Source organism: Haliotis asinina, chromosome 16 (assembly GCF_037392515.1).
Source record: "Haliotis asinina isolate JCU_RB_2024 chromosome 16, JCU_Hal_asi_v2, whole genome shotgun sequence".
Taxonomy (NCBI): Eukaryota; Metazoa; Mollusca; class Gastropoda; order Lepetellida; family Haliotidae; genus Haliotis; species Haliotis asinina.
This window is the reverse complement of record NC_090295.1, coordinates 44,124,821-44,147,033: the sequence shown is the minus strand read 5'-3', so window position 1 is coordinate 44,147,033 and position 22,213 is coordinate 44,124,821. Positions and strand designations below refer to the sequence as shown.

Here is a 22,213-nt window from a genome sequence, read left to right as displayed (position 1 = left end):
TTCAAATACCGAATGCCGAGTCTCTGTGTTGACCTGGATATGTGACGAGATATATAAAAATCAGATTCGGATTCGAATCTGGGAAATGAAAAAAATATTTAGATTCATGATTCAAATCCCTAAACTCGAACGTTAAAAAGACCAAAACAGATTTGAGGTTCTGTCAACTGTCAACTTCATGTTGCTGACTTCACTGGGAAAAGTCCGTCCAGAGGAGTTTCTTCAATGCAGTTTTTGATCTTTCATTTCCGTGCTAGACAGCAGTTCAGCACTCGATGATGTAATGTTAAAGTGAGGTTAGAGTTGTCTGTGTTTAGGAAATGTGCGCGCGCGTGCGTGTCTGTGTGTGTGTGCGTGTGCGTTCATGCGGGTATGTGTGTTCGACGAATTCGTGATGTAATGTTACATTCGATTGAATAATTAGCCATTTTTCATTTTAATGTTTGTTGTTGGTTTATGGATATGTCGTGTGATCATCTCATGGCGTGTGAAGGTGACTGTTTTCTTTAGGTGTTGCAACTACCTTTACCTTTGAGTATGTCGTTTCGCTTTGGTATCCAGGCTGGCGGTGTGTTTTACTCAAGCCACGCCGCTTCTCTTAGAAGCGATGCCCGATGCTATCACGTGGTTAGAATGATGTGTAGCATACTGAGTAGCTTTATCCAATCAACTACGCCGCGAGTCGGAACTGCGTCACATTGTACACTTGTGCGAAGAAGTGAAACAGTGGAAAAGGTAAGAACAGGGGCCGGATTCACCAAACTTCTTAGAATTTTCTTAGTTTTTATGCTTAAGTTTCTTAAGAATTCTTAGCTGAGAATTTATCTTAAGTAGCAATCCACTAAGCCACTAAGCCTAAATCTTAGCTAAGAAATTTAGAAATTCTTAGAATTTTCTTAGCGGTAATCGCTTGGAATTATGGGATGCAAAGTTATGCTAAGAATTTTCTTAGATGACGTATTTGGAATTCCCCGTATCTATTAATAGCACACTTGAACTCTCCTCGCGTGGAGATTGAAAAGAAAATTTACGCAGACGACAATAACAATGTCAATGGACAAGAAAATTACAAGAAAGCCAAACTGGACGGCGGAGCAGACCTTGTTCTTAGCGCGCCTCGTGGAACAGAACAAGGCTGTGTTGCTCGGCCGATTTGGCCCGGGCGTGACATCATCCCGAAAAAAGGAGATCTGGACGGACATTACGAAGCAAATAAATGCCACCTTCACAGGTAAGTGACGATACTTTAAGATATTATCACCTTATGCCCGAAATTGTGAAGTATTTGCCTCCTACGATAATTCACTTATTAATGTATGTTTGTTTGTAATAATGTAAACGTTGAAATAATTGCAAGCTGAAAAAGTGGGATGGCCGATATGTGCTATTTTCGATCACCCATCTCAAAACATAATCGATTACCCATCTCAAAACTTAGACAAGTGGTAACAACATATTGTCTGTGCAGCTTATTATGATCATTTGAAGTAACAGTTGCATACGTGAAATGTTGTGCATTTTCATTTGTAAAAGCTTACAAGTATACGAAAACACACACATATGTAGTAAATACTAGTATGTTCATGGAACTAGCGAGTGGAGTATATATATATTTACAATATTAATTGTTGATCGTTTAATCTGGTTGCATGGTCAATTGTAAAATTTTTCATTACTGAAAATAACAAGAATAAATCAATGTTGATTTGATATGTTGATAATTATTAGTTTTATCTTGGAAGTACAGGTTGATATTCAGGTATTATCCAAGCAGGTAAGATATTTCTACTGTAGGATTTCATGAAAGAATCACACATAAAACATTCCATTTCAACAAAGTGTGAAAGACTCACACATGTATGAGTTTGTTGTCCAAATGTGAAAAACTCACACATTATCATTATATTTTACCCTGTGTCTGTAAGACTCACACATTATGATTTTATTTTACCCAGTGTGAAAGATTCACACAATGACACATTATGATTTTATTTCAAGCAGTGTGAAAGACTCACACATCATGATTTTATTTTAACCAGTGTGAAAGATTCACACATTATGATTTTATTTTAATCAGTGTGAAAGATTCACACATCATGATTTTATTTTAACCAGTGTGAAAGATTCACACATTATGACAAATTTGTTATGTTGTGTTTGCAAGATGTGTCTCATTAATTTATTTGATCAAACACTGACCCCTTTGAGTTATTGTTCCTCATCTTGACTCCCTTAAAGCTTTTGAATGGCAGTCCATTATATGGAGTTGGTTCAATTCCAACCGAAGGCATACACAGAGTCAGTGTTTATTTGTTCCTTAAGTTACTATTAACAGTGCTATGTTGAAATAGCACTAATTTTCTGTAATGTGACTAATTTTGGTTTGCTGAATTGGGCTCTTTTCATACACACCCTTACAATGAACCTGTGTTAATGCCATAACTGGGATTACAATAACTTTAGATCATGAAATTAATAAAGTAAATTTATTGCAAATGTATATATTTGATGTAATATTTTTTATTCAAAACATTTAATGGAATATATTTGTCCTTTTCCCAGGATGTGTTAGAACTAGCGAGGAGGTGGAGAAGAAGTGGCACAACACTCAGGCCAAGTCAAAATATGACATCGCAGCATACAAGAAAGGGGCTGCATCTACAGGTGAGAGTTCAAATGTAGATTTAGGATCTAAACTAACAGATTTTTGTCAATCTGTTGTTCATGAGAAGTGATTATTTTGAAGAAGAATAAAAAGAGTAATAATTACTGATTTTCATATTAATGATTGAATGATGTATGATTATCTGGGCAATGTCATATCACGTTTGTACTAATGTAACATCAATTACACCTTCTTAAAATAAAGTGCTATGGATAAATGACACTTGTAAGTGTGCAATATTAGGCTGTTTACAGGCAATTTCATTTTAAGTTGTACAAAACCCCAACAACATTAATACCACCCAAACTCATAGAAAATATGTTGAATAACACCTCCTCCTGAAAAATATGATTTTTGCACATGTTTGATTATTGATCAATGTATGGTGAACCATGTAGTGTCTGTACATTGTAGGTGGTGGACCATCGCCATTCCCACTGTTAAATGAAACAGCTGAGGTTGTGTGGGACATTCTGGGGAAGGACAATGTGTGCATATCAGGAATCCCTGAGTCAATGGATTCAACTTTACTCCAGATTCAGGATTCTGCTGAGTCAAGGTTTATCAAAATGTTATGCTTTATTGTTTGTCGTAATACCTACAATGAAATTAGGTTCATCACATTCTAAATATTCTTGCCATAGCATAAGGTCTCACGCAAAATCAAGGAAATCACTAAGAGTATTAATAACAAATTTCATTTTTAAAATAACTCCAGAAAAAAATGATATTTATCCATTGAGTTTCATTAACTTGTCATTTTTATAATTTACATAGTGTTTTATACATGAAACAATTCAAAAAGCGATGCCAGCTAAGTCTTACCACCTACATGAAAAGACCATTAGGCTTGACCTACTAAAAAATCAAATATGTGTATAAATAATTGCTGTTCAATTTTGACCAGATTACAAGTCAAGCTGATTATATTTCATTTTAATTTCAGTGATGCCATGACATTGTTAAACATACAGTCGCTGCCAGGTGTGGAGGGGTCTTTTCATGTTGTCGACAGTGTGGCAGATGTGGCAGATGTGGCATTTACTCCAAGTACACCTGTAGATGCTTCAGCGACTCCAGTCAGGCCTACAGAGAAAGTCTCTTCACGAAGTAGAGAAAGATTTGCTCCACCATCAAGACCATCCCATGTTCCATCTTGCAGTGAATGTGATGAGCTGCATCACAAAAAAATGAAATTGGAAATAGAAGTTCTGGAACTCAAAAAGAAAGTAATGGAACATAAACTAAGGAAAATTATGGAAGAGTAGCAGTTTTGAAGTTGTTTCATAGGGGTGTCACAATACGTATGTATAACAATGTTAAGGTCACAATATGATACATATTGCGATACAACAAATTCACGCCATAGTAAGGAAGTCTGCTAAAAGCAGGATGGAAATCTGAGACACTAATAATTTCTTGTGACAGTCATCATAGTTTTGCATATGTTTTCAGAAAACTTTCATTCAATCTGAAATAAAGTCACAAAATTCTAGCTACATCTATATATCGGAGCGGTCTAGAAAAATTTTACTACTAACATTTTGATGGAGATCCATATAGTGTAAAATTTGATTTGATGAAGTTGTAAAATAGGAATTGGTACAGTCAAGCAATTATCACTTTTTGAATTGTCAAGAAAACTGTTCCGATGCATTTACTTATTGCGACACCCCTATTGTTTCATATTACATATATTATGGTACTCTCTTTGCTGCAATGATACCATGGTCTGAGGATCTGACTGCTCTGCCTTCTCAAGCCTTTAAATCCATCATGGCTTTTATAACCTGTACATACCAATAAGAGTAGGTTATTTGACTTGAGCCAATCTTTTCTACATATGTCAAGTAATGGTTAAAACTGTTGTTTGTTGTGGTTAAATATTGGGGCTGAGATGTGAATCGTAAAATCATTTACCAAATCTGAATAAAAACAGTACCATATGTAGAAGCTGACAAAAATATTTGTTACGTTATTGTTCTTGCAAATACTTTCTAAAAGTTGACAAATCTATGATATTAACTCTTCCTAATTACCGGTATACTTCATCTGATTTACTTATGTTACAGTTGCTGGATGAATCAGGACTCACGACTTGAGCATTTATAATCAAAAATATATTTTATGTGAATGTATATTTCAATTTTAATTCAAACTACCTGGATTATTAAGATTTTAATGGCTTCATGCCTGTCTTTAAGTAGATATTGATTGATAATCCCTCACATGTTGGGTACTCATCCCAACATAATGTCTACTTGTTCCAGTTGTGTACTTTACAAGTCACCCCTAAAAGTTGAAATGTATCTAAATAAGTATGATGTCATTTCTTTTAAGTGCATTTGAATTCATTTATGAAAATTCTCTCTATTAATGCATTCAGTTTAAACTAATTCTTATAGTTTTAAGTGATATTTAAATTACAGTGATATTAATTTGCTACTAAATCTGTTACTGTCATGTTGGTGACAATGTCAGATAATTTGTCTTACACTAGAAGTGAGTGTTGGCAAAGTGATCCCTGTAAATGAGGTTATGACCAGACAATGGTGGAAGAGTTTGTGGCTGGTCGTCCTCGTCTGGCTCCATCGATTCACCATCAGGCAAGGGAATGTTCCTCATCTTGCATATGTTGTGCAACACAGCACAAGATGTGATGACCTGTTGGGAAAATTAAATTAAACATGTTATGCAAAAAAAGGCCAACTGATTTAATAATTTGTGTATCTTCAGATTGCATTACATTTATCTTGCTTTGTTCACAATGAGGCATGGCATTCAGCTGTGACAGGTACTTTTGGCGAATTTCATTAGATTTTGTACATTGCATAAAAACATGGTATTTATCTTCAATCGCTCCAAAACTAGTTTACACAGATAGAACTAGTTACATCACTGTCTTTGAGTCTCCTTCAGATGCATATGATCCATGTTATTAATTATCATTGACAATTCACTAATACCTATATAAGTAAAAACCAATTTTGAAAATGCATAAGCTACCTATCATATTTAAGCACTAACTTAATATTATTATCATAATTGTTAATTGCTAGATGTAACTTCAGTGTGTGTGTGTGTGTGTGTGTGTGTGTGTGTGTGTGTGTGTGTGTGTGTGTGTGTGTGTGTGCGCACACGTGCTTATATGTGCGTGAAAATATGTATTGTATATTTTATTGTTGTTAAAAAATGTTCTCAATAATGCCACAGTGGAATAAACCCACTTTAGCACGACCCGCTGCCTTGGTCATAACTTGAGTTGATAAGCACATGCTGCTGAATGGTTCAATTGAAGACAATCTTTCTTGATGATTGCAAAATGATATAAATGGAGTATTTAAGAACATGTATATGTAGACATATGTAACACATATATCTTAATACTTACAGACATGCACAGGCATGGAAGTGCACACACTTTCACAAACACACACACATGCAAGAACTGCTTTAAATAATTTTATTGAAACATAAACATTTTTTTTAACTGTAATTATTATGAAAGATTTCTGTCTACTTGTAAACATCTTTATAACATCTTCAAAACAGGTAATTCTTAAGGCATAGTTTCACTAAAAATAACACTGAGTTTACACAGATGAATAACTGCCCTCCACATTTATTATTTTTGTACACATATTTACCTTGCATGTTTTTTGTGGTGATAGTCTAACTTCACCATGCAAAACATGGAAACGGCGTTTCAACTGCCCAATCCCTCTCTCGACTACACTTCGAGTCCTTTTATGAGCTCTGTCAGAAAATCAAATGCAGTGAATAATAATTTAAAATCTGCAACAGCATATTTGTAATTTCTTATTGTCACATAAATGAATAACATGATATTTATGAACATTGATAAATAGTCCATTTAGCCCTGAAATATTCATTAATGGGTACTATCAGTTCAATAAGTACATTGTATTCATGAAGTAAATTAATCATTGAGGATTGTAATTTGTTCCAGGAAAGAAACCTTCACTTTTTTAATGCAACCAAGTTACACTTTTATAGTTTTTTTTGAAAGGGGGCATAACTCTATTCTAGTACCCGATGGAAGTCCTGTCGTTTTCGAGGTTTAGTTTACCTGTTGTATGCTGTCTGAGAGCCGGGATGTGGTTGAAGATAAGGTGTGAGGAGCCAATCTCTACATGGATATCCACTGCCCCCAAGCAAATGGCAGCCGGCAGGCATCACATGGCGTGTAAACAAAGCGCAAACGCCGCTCTCGGTCAGTATGCGCGAGTCATGAGTGGACCCGGGCCATTTCGCTACAACATCGATGATTTGCGAACTGTGGTCAAAGATAACCTGAGTGTTGATGCTGTGGTATTGTTTCCTATTCACATAAGCAGGTTCGTGCTGGGATGGTGCCAGAATCTGAATGTGGGTGCCATCTATCACCCCAACCACTCCGGGAAAATTAGCGATGCCATAGAAACCTAGTTGGTTTCTTCGTATTTCAGCTTGACTGGTAGGAAACGAAATAAACTGTCGAACTATGGCAGGAGCAGACACTGCAGTTATTGTTTGTGTAATGGCCCTACTGACTGACGACTGTGAAACTCCAATATGATCAGCATTACACAGCTGCATCTTCCCAGTGGCCAAGTATCGCAGCGTCAACAGAACTTTTTCTGTAGCCGATAAGGGATTGCTTCTTTGTGTCAGAGGTGAAATTTCATTGGAAATCAAACTTACTACAAACTGTATGCCATCTTTGGATAAACGAAATCTTCGTGTCAATTCTTTTTCAGTGTATTTTTCTAAAATGTTGTTTCTAACGGTGCTTGCATTGGCGGCCATCTTTGTTTACTTTAAGAAATTTCTTAAGGGCTTAAGTTACCTATGCATGGTTCTTAGTCTAAGAAAAAATCTTAAGCACTAAGAGGTTTGATGAATACGACTTAAGCAAAATTCTTAGTATTGTAGAGGTTGTTATGGAAACTAAGAATTCTTAGCAGATTTAAGAATTCTTAAGGTTTAAGAAAATTCTAAGAAGTTTGGTGAATCCGGCCCCTGATCTGAAAATATTTGTCTAGATCTATCTATCTATCTATCTATCTATCTATCTATCTATCTATCTATCTATCTATCTATCTATCTATCCGTCTGTCTATCTATCTATAATATATATACATATATCTTCACGAGGATCTTCTCGTGAATCATTTCGGAAACTACTTGTTATATATGTACTACGGTACGCTCGGTATTCTCATTATACACACACACACACACACACACACACACACACACACACACACACACACACACACACACACATATATATATACATATATATACACACACAATGACACACACATACATATATATATGTATATATACACACACACACATACATACATACATACATACATACATACATACATACATACATATACAGAGAGAGAGAGAAAGAGTTATGTTTTATTTTATGAACTAGTAGCACCATCCATTAGTAAACACGGTACACCTTATACTCTGGTAGCCTGTCGAGGTTCACCACTAAAACGTATATAGCGTCTACGCACCAAGAATCAAGAAGCCCCGATGAACTACAAGGACACTGGGTGATTTATGTATCAGTGTGTTTGGTAAAGAAAACGTGGCAATGATCGGTTTAGCGTGATACGCAGTTATCGTTTCAGTACCATACATAAAAATCGCATTCAAGATGGGAACCAGGAAGTTGTACTCGTCACGTGACTGACTGGCTTGTTGCTGTCGTAAGGTCGGTCGGTGCAATCATTCCAGATACGAACATGGCAAATACCTGAACAAGTGAAGTTTCATTTACATAACAGATATGTCAATATGTGCATCGAGGTACTCTCTTTCGTGGAAATAAAACACCTGGACGCCAGGATTTGTATTGGTAATATAGTTTTTAAAATATAGTCTTCTAAAAACTAATAGTATTGTCATACCGTTGTGATGAGTGAGTGAGTGAGTTGAGTTTTACGCCGCACTCAGCAATATTACAGCTATATGGCGGCGGTCTGTAAATAATCGAGTCTGGACCAGACAATCCAGTGATCAACAACATGAGCATCGATCTGCGCAATTGGGAACCGATGACATGTGTCAACCAAGTCAGCGAGCCTGACCACCCGATCCCGTTAGTCGCCTCTTACGACAAGCTGAGTCGCCTTTTATGGCAAGCATGGGTTGCTGAAGGCCTATTCTACCCCGGGACCTTCACGGGTACCGTTGTGATGAAGTTGAAAGAACCTATGTATATGTGTTTTGGCTATATCTCCTCTTTTTCACGACAGGTAGAATGAAAAAAAAACAGACTTTCATGTATGTCACATAATGTATGTGTCTACACGTGGACAATCGAAAAAGACCCCACATTTATATACGAGATTCAAGCAGTCGTAGGTGAAAGTAAACAGTGAATATCCTCGGCTAAAGCGACTGACGTAACCATGCTGAAATACAGACAAACAAATCGTTATAACATCACTTCACTATCAAGTTACCTCCTCAGGAAAGCTGATCACATGGCAGTGTGCTTTGTTATATAACATCCTGGTGTACGAACATGGAATTGTATAGTGTCACCATTGTGCCTCTAACATATATTAGAGCATGAATATTCTCTCACCGTGAAGTGAGACAAGTTATCGGGCCATTACATAAAGTCAGATTCACACTATATACAGCACAGGCAGCTGTAGCAGTGGTTAATGTCAAACATCCTTAGAAGAAAGTATTTGGTTTTGTCCTCATCTTCTAATCATATGCCATGTGGCATTGCCCCGAATCAGGATAGTAAACCTAATAGAACTGACTATAGGTAACTAGGGTCAGCGGGTGGACGTGTGGATCACGCCATCCTTCCCATTGTCTTGTCAGGAAGGGATAACTATAGGATCGAACTCCCGATGAGTCCCGATTGTACTGCTTTAATTCGCTGCAACATGTGAAAGTACAGACTTATCGCATTGGAAGTTGCAAATATTCTTTACTGCCTGAGTTGTAGCTCTGTGGGTATACCCTGCTCCACACACCCGCCTCTGTGAACTAAATGATACATCGCTATCAGGAGAGCAAAGGATTGGTGGTCTGATCCCAGGGTGCGTTGAGGTTGAGACATTGGAAGAATGACGTCGTTGTCACAAGAAATGGGCTTCACACATTGTACCCATGTGGGGAATCGAACCCGGGTCCTTTGGCGAACGCTTTAACTACTTAACAAGCCCACCGTCCTCTAAAACTCAGAAAATTTCCAATCGTATGTCTAGTATGTCAAAGTGTCTGAAGCTTCACATAATGTGTTACAGACAAGGGGAATTAGCATTTCACAAATTCCGAAAACAGTCTTGAATGTTCGCTATTAAAACATGTTTGAAATGAACCAACTCTGTAACTACCCATAATGGCAAACTGGCCAAGCGAAAATGTCATTCCTAGATTTTTGTGGCTATTGTTACCAAACACATTGAGCGCTCAGTATCCAGCACAACTAGTCAAAAGTAAAACACGTTCAAATAGATAATATATGACATGCTGGACCTCTTCATTGATACCATCTGTACAAAAGTTTGGGTTAACAAATTTAAACAGGAAGTAAGAATTCCCACGGACACAAACTATGCTGCCTGTCATGCAAAAGATTCGGCATTTTTTCTGCTTGAATTCAAAATCAAAACAGGGGATTCTGACCAAGAAGGTCAACTTTATTTGGCTATGTCGATGATCTCCATAAGACTGTACGACAAGAGTGATGAACTGTTTGAGAGGCTTTCTTGAAGTTGTAACCAATAGTAATGACAATAATCTTTGTGCAAGATCAACGGTTGATCGTCCATAAAGATTTGTCATTCCTAAGAGTGATGACTGAAACGGTTCAAGTCAGTGTTCCCTTTTTATGCACATGCAGACTTTGTTGGATAAGTCTTGTTGCAATGTAGTCGAGGATGTTTGCTCAGTGAAGTGTCCACTTACCCTTCGTAACGTTATCGTCCACCAGATGGTGCATCCATAGAGCTTATTAATGTAACATATTCTTTAACAATCTGTGCTTAATAAAATGTACTAACACGAGAATGAACAGTGCAAGGAGACGTCAGACATCTCTTGTGCTGGTTTTCCCGAGCATACTGATACCAATGTGTCTGGCACTACGCTGTTTTTGTCCTGTTTGTCTCCTGGCCACCCCGTCTCAAGAGCTAATTTAAGGTTTCAGTTGACGTCGGCTGAGGTAATACGACACAGCGTGTTACCCAAGAGCCCATTTATGTTTGGTCCGGTCTGGCAACTTTTACGAAAGGAAACAAAAACCACCGATACAGAACGTTGGCTGTGTTAAGGTATGCCAGCTTGGATCCAGAATGCGTTTGATAATGTGTGGTTTCGCAGGATTCACATCTTTAAACTTAAAGTCTAATATGAATAGATGTAAGTAGGTAAGATGTGTGATGTAGACTTGCACAAGTCTCTGAGGTGATAGTTAACAAATTAATATGAATAGCAGTCAGGTGTCCTCAATCCCCTTTCTCGACTAGTCCCTATCAAAATAGAATTACTATTCTCCTAATGAAGCTCCTGTCAGACAGTACCTTCATAAATGTTCAATGGCATCTAGTCACAACATAGCGAAGTTCCACCTTATTTCATGTTCAGGAAGGTCAATGGAAGTGGACTGGTAAATTTCATTGTTACTGAAAGATAACATTTTAAAATCACTTTCGAGACGCTAGTGATCTCTAAATTAGGGAAGGAGCTGAGATATCACAATCTCAATCTGGTAGAAGTCCATCGTATGAACGTATGTGTGAAACCTAAACTGCACCTACAGTCATAAAGATGCATTGAAGATACATCTAAAATACAGTATCGGCGCAAAGGTGTCGCCATGGCTTGATTTTCATCTAACATAGATTTCGTTGAATGAATGACCCAGTGTAAATCGGAGACGCCATTAACTTTTCATTCAACACAATAATTCTTATATCTTGACATCAGTAGGGCAGACATACGTTACCTGTCAATGTTGACATCAGTAGGGCAGACATGCTTTTCTGTCAATGCTGACATCGATAAGGAAGACATGCTTTACCTGTCAATGTTGACATCAGTAAGACAGACACACTTTATCAGTCAATGTTGACATCAGTAAGGCAGACAAATTTTAATGTTGACATTGGTGAGGCAGATATACGTTACATGTCCATGTTGACATCGGTAAGGCAGACATACCTTACCTGTCAATGTTGACATCAGTAAGACAGACATGCTTTACCTGTCAATGTTGACATCGGTAAGGCAGACATACGTTGCCTGTCAATGTTGACACTGGTAAGGCAGACATACTTTGTCAGTCAGTGTTCACACTGGTAAGACAGACACACTTTGTCAGTCGATGTTGACATCGGACAGACATACTTTACCTGTCAATGTTGACATCGGTAGGGCAGACATACATTATTTGTCAATATTGACATCAGTAGGGCAGACATGCTTTTCTGTCAAGGAGATAACCCCAGGTCTCAGTTTTAACTACCATGTTTCAAACGTGAATTACCCACAATACATATGTTCCGGAAACGGATGTGTAATGTCACCTGATACATCCTCATTCGCATTAACATTGTGTTAAGTCTGCACCAGATGCTGTGCTCGCCTCATGATACCGACACATGACTACACCCGCTGTTGACTAGGCTAGAAACGACTAGAAAATGCTGTTGACTAGAAACGCTGCAGGTGAGAATGTATTTTGAATTGCACATTTTGCGTTTTATTCTACATGCTAAACTCAAACGAAACACTTGCGCAGATGTATTGTAAATCATATATTGTGTGTGAATGTATGTATGAGTTCCTGACAAATACCTAATCAACAAATTCACGATTTACGACAAAATTCATCATTTCATATAATGTTAACTTACTGACGATTACATCTTCATCTATTTTGACAAAACACTAAGGCCGTTTGAAGATAGAGATGTCAGGCATATGTATTCCGTTTTAAATTTCACCCTCAGCAGCCTGCTCTTGTTAGACGAGTCGACCGATTTGATTGCAGGAATATCTCCTGCACTGTAAAACCATCACTCTGTTGTTGATTTGTTGTTCTCTCTTAATTTATTTTATTAGAAAAAGAAAAAAAAAGCCAAACGACAAAAGACCCCCAAAACAAAACAAAAAAGAAAGCACAACACACACGCACTCATGCACGCACGCACACACATAAATGCAACAACATTAGTGTGTTTGACCTAGGCTCTTGAAAGCCTTTAGTAAAGGACTTGTATGATCAGATTCGTTTATAAATAAATTACTTGAACAACGTACATTTTTCTCGGAATAAATTTCAAAAGGTTCTATGGGCGTATGTAGTGGACGTTTCCATTTCCACACAACTGATGTGTAACATGTCCGATACAAACTATTATGTTGACTTGCCTCCAATGTTATTACTAGCAGGATAACAGTCTTCAGATATACACTGGGGACTGTGGGGTAGGGTAGCACAGTGGGTAAATTGTTCGTTCGTCACGCTAAAGACCCGGGTTCGATTTACCACATGGTTACAATGTGTGAAGCCCATTTCCCGGGTCCCCCGTCGTGGTATATCATAAGAAACGGAGTAAAACTAAACTCATTCACACAAATGCAGATTGCGTGAGTTTGTAGTGGGTGTCAACTGCGTAACAGGAAATGCGCACAGTTGTGAGGAAACACCCCAAATGTAGTGGGAATCGACTCCGTGGTTGGACGTTTTAAAATTACAGAACGGTTTTGTTGCTGTAACATGACGAGGGCAACGTTTCACACACTACAACACTTGATGCGTCACTTGAAATTGTTCAAGGGATAATTTCCGGTGCCCAGCGACTTGAGGATGGAGGTCAACTGTTACATGTCACGAGGCAATTAGCGTCTAAAGTCTCTCTTCTGTGCTTGTGAAAGCAACATGTTACCCTCTGATAGTTGGATGCAATGTGTGCCCCCGCCGTGATAATACTGAAATATTGCGTAAAACCAAACTCACACACTCACTCACTCACTCACTCACTCACTCACTCTGCTTCTAAATCACTGCACAAAGGGACAGTCAGTATTACTCAAAGACTTGCGCCTTTTTACAGTTACACACGGAAGATTCCACAATTTATCTGGTTTTTAAAGACGGTAACTACTGCTAGACAAGTAACAAATGAGCCACGACCTGACAAATGACCCCAATTTGTATATATGGGAACGCCCCACACCTCGTCTTTCAAATCAAGAACATGGACGTGCTATGGGGAGGGCATCAACCGGAACTGCCGCCCTAACACTGAAGCGTCTCAGTAACGTCACCTCGGGTAGATCAGGCAATTTATGTTATTTTCGGAACAGATTTGTTGCTGCAAGTTCACAAATAGTGAAATGTTTAGTGGAAAGATAACTGTCAGAAGTTGCTTGCCGCTGAAATTGGGTCACGGAGACCACATAATGGACAAACTGTAACGCATCTTCATCGCTGCAACCGACAGGTATGGACCTCAAAACAGATGTGGTTCAATCAAAGACATTTGAATTCGGTTAGATTCAGGACTAACTGTAACGCATCTTCATAGCTGCAACCGACAGGTATGGACCTCAAAACAGATGTGGTTCAATCAAAGACATTTGAATTCGGTTAGATTCAGGACTAACTGTAACGCATCTTCATAGCTGCAACTGACTGGTATGGACCTCAAAACAGATGTGGTTCAATCAAAGACATTTGAATTCGGTTAGATTCAGGACTAACTGTAACGCATCTTCATAGCTGCAACCGACAGGTATGGACCTCAAAACAGATGTGGTTCAATCAAAGACATTTGAATTCGGTTAGATTCAGCGATGCATCTAGATTCACTTTGAGATCTGACGACGGCAATACCTGAGTGTACTACACGCAAGGTGAACGTCACGCTCATGTTATGTGCACTGTTCTGTTGGCGCCAGCATAATGGTATTGGGTTCTCCCCTTGTTGTCGTTCGAGGTAACGTAATTGCTGCCTAGTACCGGGATCAGATTCTTGCTTCCATTTATGCGCAGAGGTATGGGCCTACTCTGACGTTTACTCATTGTTTACGTCTAGTGTACGGCATGGAACGTACGACGCGCATTGCTCCAGCACGGGCATGCATAGCCACATCTACTTCGTGTATGCGTGAAGCAGTCGTGGTATTATTTGGCTTCGCTTTGTCCTGCATAACGCTATAAAAATAACAAGCATCATCCCGGCTTCATGCATTGCTGTGGACCTATGTTGAGCACCAGATGAACACGCTCTTAATGCAGAAAAGAACGGGTGTCTTTCCAAAAGGAAGGTTCAAGAGGCCATAGAATTTCACCTGAGAATTTCCCCGACAGGTTCCTTGACATGGTGGAGAAGAAAACCAGATTCGTGAGACAACTGCTGAAGGTGGGGCCCGAGCTCGCAACAACTCTTCCCATCCTAGCCATGAGTAAATCTTATGCAAGTCTGCAGCACAGCTTCAGAGCTGAAGCTTGTACAATCTTCAAGGTCTTACTAGAGGTCTGCAAAGTCACCATTGACGTGCACACAACCTGACGAGGAGTGGAAGGAGGTTGCTGAAGGTTTTAGTTGCAGATGGAACTTCCACAACTGTCTGGGGTCTGCGGATGGCACGCGCATTGATGTGGAGAAGCCATCCAAAGCTAGATCACTCTTCAGAAATTACGAGAGTATGTCACAAAGTAGTGAGCCCAACTATATTCTCGATGTCCATGTATGTATGTATGTATTACAGGCTTGACACTTGCATGGATGTTCCCTCCGTCCTATCACACAATTCATCGTGACAATGTGTGTAGTTTACATGGTACGCATGAAAGCATGAGGCCTAGTTTGCGCACTGTTCCCGTCCTGCTCACACATGAAGTACGCATCTGGCGCGCAATGCGTGCTCATTGTCACGCAATGACAGGCTATCGCACGACTTATTCACGACTAGGTCAAGTACTCTCTTACGCATAAGGTACGCACCTGGCGCGCAATGCTTGATCGAAAATGGTGCTCATTGTCAAACAATGACACGCTATCATACGACATATTCACGACTAGGTCAAGTACTCTTGTCGCGTGCGTAACGTCTAGTGTGTGGTATGGGACACACGACGTGCATAGTTACAGCACTGGCATACATTGCCACAGCCGCTACGCGCATGGAATCAGTCGCATGACTGATCTTCATCCTTTTTATGTCATTATTACGCGATATAATCAGCTATAGAGCCAGAAAACATTAATAGAAAACAGGGATTTGATAAGAGCCATGTGTAAATTTAGACCTTCCCTACACAATTTCAATGTAATTTTTTCCAGAAGGTATCAACAAGAAGATATTGATCTAATTAAATGTGCAAACTGTAAATTGGGTTTTATTGAAGATGAATTTCTTGTATTATTAGTTTGCGATAAATATAAAGATCTAACATCTCAAAATCCTCTTGTCATACATTAAGCTTTAACTTTGTTAAAACATATATTTATTGCTAGATAATTATTTTAATTTGTGTTCACGTTCATTATAAACACATTATATATCAACTGTATATTGGGCCATAAGCCCGTATATCACCGAATAAACTGCCTGTGTGGTCTGTGGGTCTGTCTGTTTGAAGCAGAGATATATGGTCACATATATAATTATGTTAAACCGAATACTGAAAAATAAAGAACGGAATGGTAAAAATGAGATACAATTAAAACAAATGCAGATCAATACTTTTAGAACAATTTTCAAACTGAAATGAATTTAACCCAGATAAAGATGTTGGGTTCTGCTAACAATTTTCATGACGGTAAATTGTATATGTAACTATACTAACCACTCCACTTTGTGTGTGTGTGTGTGTGTGTGTGTGTGTGTGTGTGTGTGTGTCTCTGTGTGTGTGTGTGTGTGTTTATTCCCCTGGAAAATGTGTTGGGTGTGAAAAGGCCATGTGGTCATTATTTCTTCACTCCTGTCTGCCTGTCCTGATCCACTCTTGTGGATCATTTTCCCCACTATCGTACGCATGTGTGCATAATGTTTCTTGCAAGGGGTACATACAACATAGAAAGAGGTACAAAAAGTTAATTGTATTAACGTACTAATATAATAGTTTTAGACAAGTAAACGTCTTTCATAATGCAGTGACATAGTGAGAACAGAGGTGTATATAATGGAATGTTGCATACCGGCGGAATGGGGGTCCTGTTCTTCACCAGCTGATGTCCATAATTGGTCTTTGCAGTGACCTTCAGCCAGTGCACCTACTTCTTGTCAACGAGCTAGGGGTGCTGCTTACCATATTTGGTCAGCTTCATAGTTACCTCGCAAGCCCATTTGTACTCCGGTATTCTTACTGGAGAAATATTTATTTTACTCTCTAAACCTCTGTCTCTATCCCCCTCTCTCTGTCTGTTTCTTGGTTGATCTCGCCTTCCAGTCTCCTATTCACTCTCGCGATTCCTCTGGATGTCTTCTTCTTGACAGGCATCTTGCTGATGGTTCTCTGTCGAGTTGAGGAATCTGGGGACTGGCGATGGGCACGTTCTTACGTATGCAGTGCCGAGTGAACGATTACCACTGATTCAACAAAACGTGAAGTAGGCTTGTGCATCAATTTCGCAAACTATTGATACAGTGCACAAACTATGCGGGAGCTCATCATGCCATGCGTCACGATATGGTTTATTTAGCAATGGCGACGGCGTCCTCGGGGTGGGATTACATACGTTCTAAGATGCATGATGAGACGTTATGTGGCTGTAAGGCTCGCTAGAATACCTCACTCAAATTATTCTCCACGTGGTGAGCTTCATTTTTGAAGGTGTCTTGACATCATGAACGCTATTATTGTTAAAGAGTTTGGTGCAGGATTTATATTATCTTTGGTGTAAAGATGCTCTGTCCACAGTGCGCATCTTTAATAAAGCATCCTAGGTTACAAACGAATAAATTGTATGACCAATACAATATGTTCCTTGGGAAGCACTGTGTGCATGCCGGCGTGCTCACTTAGAACGATTTAGATACCAAGGAGTGTGACAGAGAGCTAATAATGATGAGGATACGTTGTGTGGTTGTAAGATGCACAAGGGGAGACAACCCTTACAGAAGACCTCTGTCACATGTTTTGCACGCTGTGAACTTTTGTTTGGAGGGTATCTTTACATAGTTACACCTTTATGAAAGCTTCATAGGCTACAAACGAATCAATCAAATTATTTTGGCGATTCACCATTTGTATCTTGATTTCAGATAAGATGCTGCTGTGCGTCCTGTCTCTGTTCCTTGCCTGCCTTACTCTCGCTCAAGGGAAACATGTGGACATCCCCTGTAAGCCTTGCGTGTGTAGCAGGACATCCAATGACAAGTTGGTCGCCAACTGTAAGGACAAGCACCTGTTTGGCATCCCCAAGAACATTCCAAATTCAGTAGCATACCTGTTTATGTCTTACAACAATATTAATCATCTGCCAGGTGGTTCGTTTAAACGCTTCTCGGCTTTGGAACATCTTGATCTCTCTTTCAATCAACTGAAACAATTACATGTAGACACTTTTACAGGAGCTACAAATCTGATGCATCTGTACCTCAGTGGAAACTATCTCCAACTTAACGAATCAGCATATCCAATGGGAATATTTAGACAGCAGAAAAAATTACTTACACTGAACATCGCCAAGAACACTGATATCGCAGATTCAGTATACCCAGATCAAGCCCTTGGTGATCTTACTGCTCTTCAGACACTTTTCATTGACGGTGTTCAGAATGCCTCGTTTGGGATTGGATTTTCGAAACTGAAGAATCTTACAACTCTGTCTTTGTCAGGCGAAAGGGGCCACTGCTCAGTTCAAACCTTGTTGAACACGTCGTTTCTCCACACACCATCTGTCAGGAACCTGGACATTAGCAAATGCAGAATCTTCTTTATTGAAACAAATACATTCTGGCCATTAAGACACATTAATTTGCTCGATGCATCTGACAATCAGTATTTAGGGTTTGATCGCATGGGTGATGCTGCATATGGACTTCGATATTCTCCTCTGAGCATTTTGAAGATCAACAGAATAGTGCCAACATTTGCAATTGGAGTTTGCCTAAAGAAAAACAACACGAGATATTTCTGTGATCTTAGTTTAAAAGAGTTTCACATTGATGAAAACAGGTTGGAGCTCGTAGACCAGGAATGTCTCGGTCACCTGAAAACAGTGGAACTAATATCCTTGAATCACAACAGATTGACATTTGGACCCTACCTCTTTAGTCTCAATAGACTCACAAATCTGCGAACAATATATGCTTATAACCAGTATTCAACTAATATGCCCTTCAAAAACGCAGACGCAGTTACAGACACCATCCTCTCCCCCAATCCGCCGCTTCCCTCGTTTGATCCCCATAATAGTCCTAATAATGATGTAAATTATGACCGAACAAGGATCATACATCTTCCTGTTAAATTACCACTACCTCCAAATGCAACATATGTAAATATTAGCAACAGCAAAGTAAACTATGACATAATCAAGCTCAACTTTCACAGAAATCAAATTAAAACTCTTGACCTTTCACACAATGTCATTGCAAATTGGACAGGTCCAGTGCATGGATCTGAAACAGTTGAATATTTAGATCTCTCAGACAATTATTGTAAATATGTATCTCACACATTTTTTATGTTTACTAGTGGACTAAAAGTCTTAAATATAAGTAGAAATTACCTCTCAGAGTCCCTTCTAGCTGACACAAATGGGCAAATATTTGCCAACCAGACAAACTTGGAAGTCATTCGAATTGCGCATAATCTTATTCGAGAACTGCCACCATCAATATTTAGAAGACTTACCAGGCTTGAGGTTCTTGATCTGAGCTGGAACATGATGACCTCCTGGAACATTGAAATTAGGCACATGCTGCACCTCCATACTTTAGACATCTCGGGAAACAGGTATGAAGGCATTCCAACACCCCTGACAAATCAGATTGACCATATCATGAGTAGTAGGAACGAGACTTTTCATCTCAGCATCAAGGGTAATATCTTGAAATGTGATTGTCCAAGACTAGAATCATTGGAGTGGATTACAGGGCCGCATATTACCATTGAAGATCCTGGTAATACAGAGTGCACCTTGTCAGATGGGGAAACCATTTCATTTATAGATATAGAAGATGTTATAGCGAAGCTCCAATTACAGTGCAAAATAGTTATCCCCGTTCTGTCTATAGCAGTATTTGGATTGTTGCTTTTCATGTTGATATTTGGAGCTGGTATGGTGTACCGATATCGATGGAAGCTACGCTATCTTTACTACACCACAAGACGGAAGTACAGGGGGTATCAAAGATTGGGACAAGAAGAAGACCACTTTACTTATGATGCCTTTGTTTCCTATGCTGAGGCAGACAGAGGGTTCGTCATTCAAGAAATGCGGGCTGTTCTAGAGAGAACCTACGGTTTGAGGTTGTGCATCCATGACCGTGACTTCATGGTTGGTGAAGCCATCACTGCCAACATCATCAATGCTATTCAGTCAAGCAGGAAAACCATTGCTGTTTTGTCACCTGACTTTGCAAAGAGCTCCTGGTGTGACTATGAAGTCCACATGGCCAAGCTGGAGAGCATCCACACTGGAAGGAACGTCCTCTGTGTGTTATGGTATAGCCATATACCGGATATTAGAATCCTCAGTAGAGATATTCAGGACATGATTGAGTATGATACGTATATTAAGTATCCTACCCAAGAGAATGACAAAGAAGAGTTTTGGACAAAAGTCAAAGCTGCGATCAGCTTTTAAACTGATGTTAGATGCCTCTGTGTAATGGGATTATGTGTGATCATTTAAGGTGACATCAGTTTCTAGGATGTTAAAAGCAAAGACGTGATCAGATTTTCAGCACGGTGGGGTAGCCTAGTGGTTAAAGCGTTTGCTTGTCACGGGGAAGACCAGGGTTCAATTCCCCATATGGGTACAATGTGTGAAGCCCATTTCTGATGTCTTCCGCCGTGATATTGCTGGAATATTGCTAAAAACGGCGTGAAACTAAACTCACTCTCTCACTTAACTGCACCTGAACGTTACTTTCAGTTTAACACACTTCGTACATATTATGCTTTTCATGAATTATCCTTTTTGCAGAAGTATTATTTTATGCGTATTGCTAGCAGCAAATACGGAGGCAGGAGCGAAGATGTTGTTGCAGCTCATGACAATACCTATACCACACAACATGTTATATAGTGCGAATTATAAAGTCAGTAAGTGTTATACATTAATATGCTATTTATGTTAAGCAAAAACACAGAAGTGTTTTATTTAAACGTATCAAATGCTCACATAGATACGTAATTGGTCATTATTTATTCCCGAACAGTTTATGGCATTGGAAGTGCAAATTACTTTGGTATTTAAAGATTTTTATGAGATATTTTCATATTTTTTTAAAATAGTGAAGTGACTTCTATTCATAATGGTTTCCAGATGACAGGTATGAAAAGTTTCTACATTAATTGTGTATATATTGGTTTTCCATCTTGATATATATGCGACAGATTTGTACGTACATGTATCTATGTCAGGGACCTTCAATGTCATGGAAACTTGTATCTCATGATGTGATTTGTACGTACATGTATCTATGTCAGGGACCTTCAATGTCATGGAAACTTGTATCTCATGATGTGTTGCTTGTGTAGTATGAACCCTTTTTCGTCAATGAATGTAACTAAGAAAAGGAATACGCCTATTTTTGATTACCTGTGTATACAAACGCAAAGCATTCGAAACTAAAGGAAGTTCAGCGATATCAATCAGGTGTTAGACACTCGTGTTTCATGCCTGTTTGTTATGTTTCCTGTTTATGTAGTATCACCTTGTTAATCCCTCCACGTGACTGAAGATCGGGGAGCATTTGGTTTGTTTGTCCCTGACAGGTAGCGCCTAGTGTGTCTAAAACTTGATTGAAACATTTTAAACCTAGTTGGCAATATCATCATATTTTCATAAGTTGTGACCTGTTTGCATTTGCATAGTTTCTAGAGCTTTGCCACAGAAATAACAAGTTGGTATTCGTTTTACATGGATTGTGTACGTATGGCTTTTCTAACGAATGGTTTGTCTATCTGACCACTCTTTTGCAAAATTGTATGCTCACCTATCTATATCAAGGATATTTAATATGTGAAACCTGGAGCTGATGATTTATTGCTTGTTCTATGTTGGAAATGTGTATCAATGAATTAAACTAAGCAATAGAATGCATCAGTTCACCTTTGTATACATGCTTTCCTCGACTGAAAATATATCCCAAGTCCTTTGTGAATAATATCATTTTATACATATTGTTTTCAGTAAATGAAGAGTGATGTGTGAACAAGCTGCTACAGCTCATATTAATCCTTGTTCCATGCAAGATTTATGACAAGGATATTCAATGTTATGTGAAAATTGTAACTGAGTATGTATTGCCTGTCCTATGCTAGGAATGGTATGTCAGTGAATGAAACAAAGGAATAGAGTGCAT

At 38.8% G+C, this 22,213-nt stretch overlaps 2 protein-coding genes and 1 pseudogene across 2 annotated transcripts; 2 read left to right on the top strand and 1 right to left on the bottom strand.

Moving 5' to 3' along the window:
* The first annotated feature begins 894 nt into the window (after positions 1 to 894).
* LOC137268653 (nuclear apoptosis-inducing factor 1-like) lies at positions 895 to 6,023 on the top strand. The gene is made up of 4 exons (XM_067803229.1): positions 895 to 1,231; positions 2,563 to 2,664; positions 3,080 to 3,224; positions 3,612 to 6,023. The coding sequence occupies exons 1-4, from the start codon at positions 1,048 to 1,050 to the stop codon at positions 3,931 to 3,933; spliced, it is 753 nt and encodes a 250-aa protein (XP_067659330.1). The 5' UTR covers positions 895 to 1,047; the 3' UTR covers positions 3,934 to 6,023.
* LOC137267809 (putative nuclease HARBI1) lies at positions 4,132 to 7,474 on the bottom strand (annotated as a pseudogene).
* A 4,802-nt stretch (positions 7,475 to 12,276) lies between these two features.
* On the top strand, positions 12,277 to 20,487 carry LOC137268098 (toll-like receptor 4). The gene is made up of 2 exons (XM_067802608.1): positions 12,277 to 12,385; positions 17,936 to 20,487. The coding sequence occupies exons 1-2, from the start codon at positions 12,361 to 12,363 to the stop codon at positions 20,485 to 20,487; spliced, it is 2,577 nt and encodes an 858-aa protein (XP_067658709.1). The 5' UTR covers positions 12,277 to 12,360.
* The last annotated feature ends 1,726 nt before the right edge of the window (positions 20,488 to 22,213 follow it).

Coding starts and splice junctions, on each gene's coding strand:
- LOC137268653 (XM_067803229.1), top strand. CDS start 1,048: ATGTCAATGGACAAGAAAATTACAAGAAAGCCAAACTGGACGGCGGAG. Junction 1,232..2,562: donor AATAAATGCCACCTTCACAG/GTAAGTGACGAT, acceptor TCCTTTTCCCAG/GATGTGTTAGAACTAGCGAG. Junction 3,225..3,611: donor CAGGATTCTGCTGAGTCAAG/GTTTATCAAAAT, acceptor TTTTAATTTCAG/TGATGCCATGACATTGTTAA.
- LOC137268098 (XM_067802608.1), top strand. CDS start 12,361: ATGCTGTTGACTAGAAACGCTGCAG. Junction 12,386..17,935: donor GTTGACTAGAAACGCTGCAG/GTGAGAATGTAT, acceptor TCTTGATTTCAG/ATAAGATGCTGCTGTGCGTC.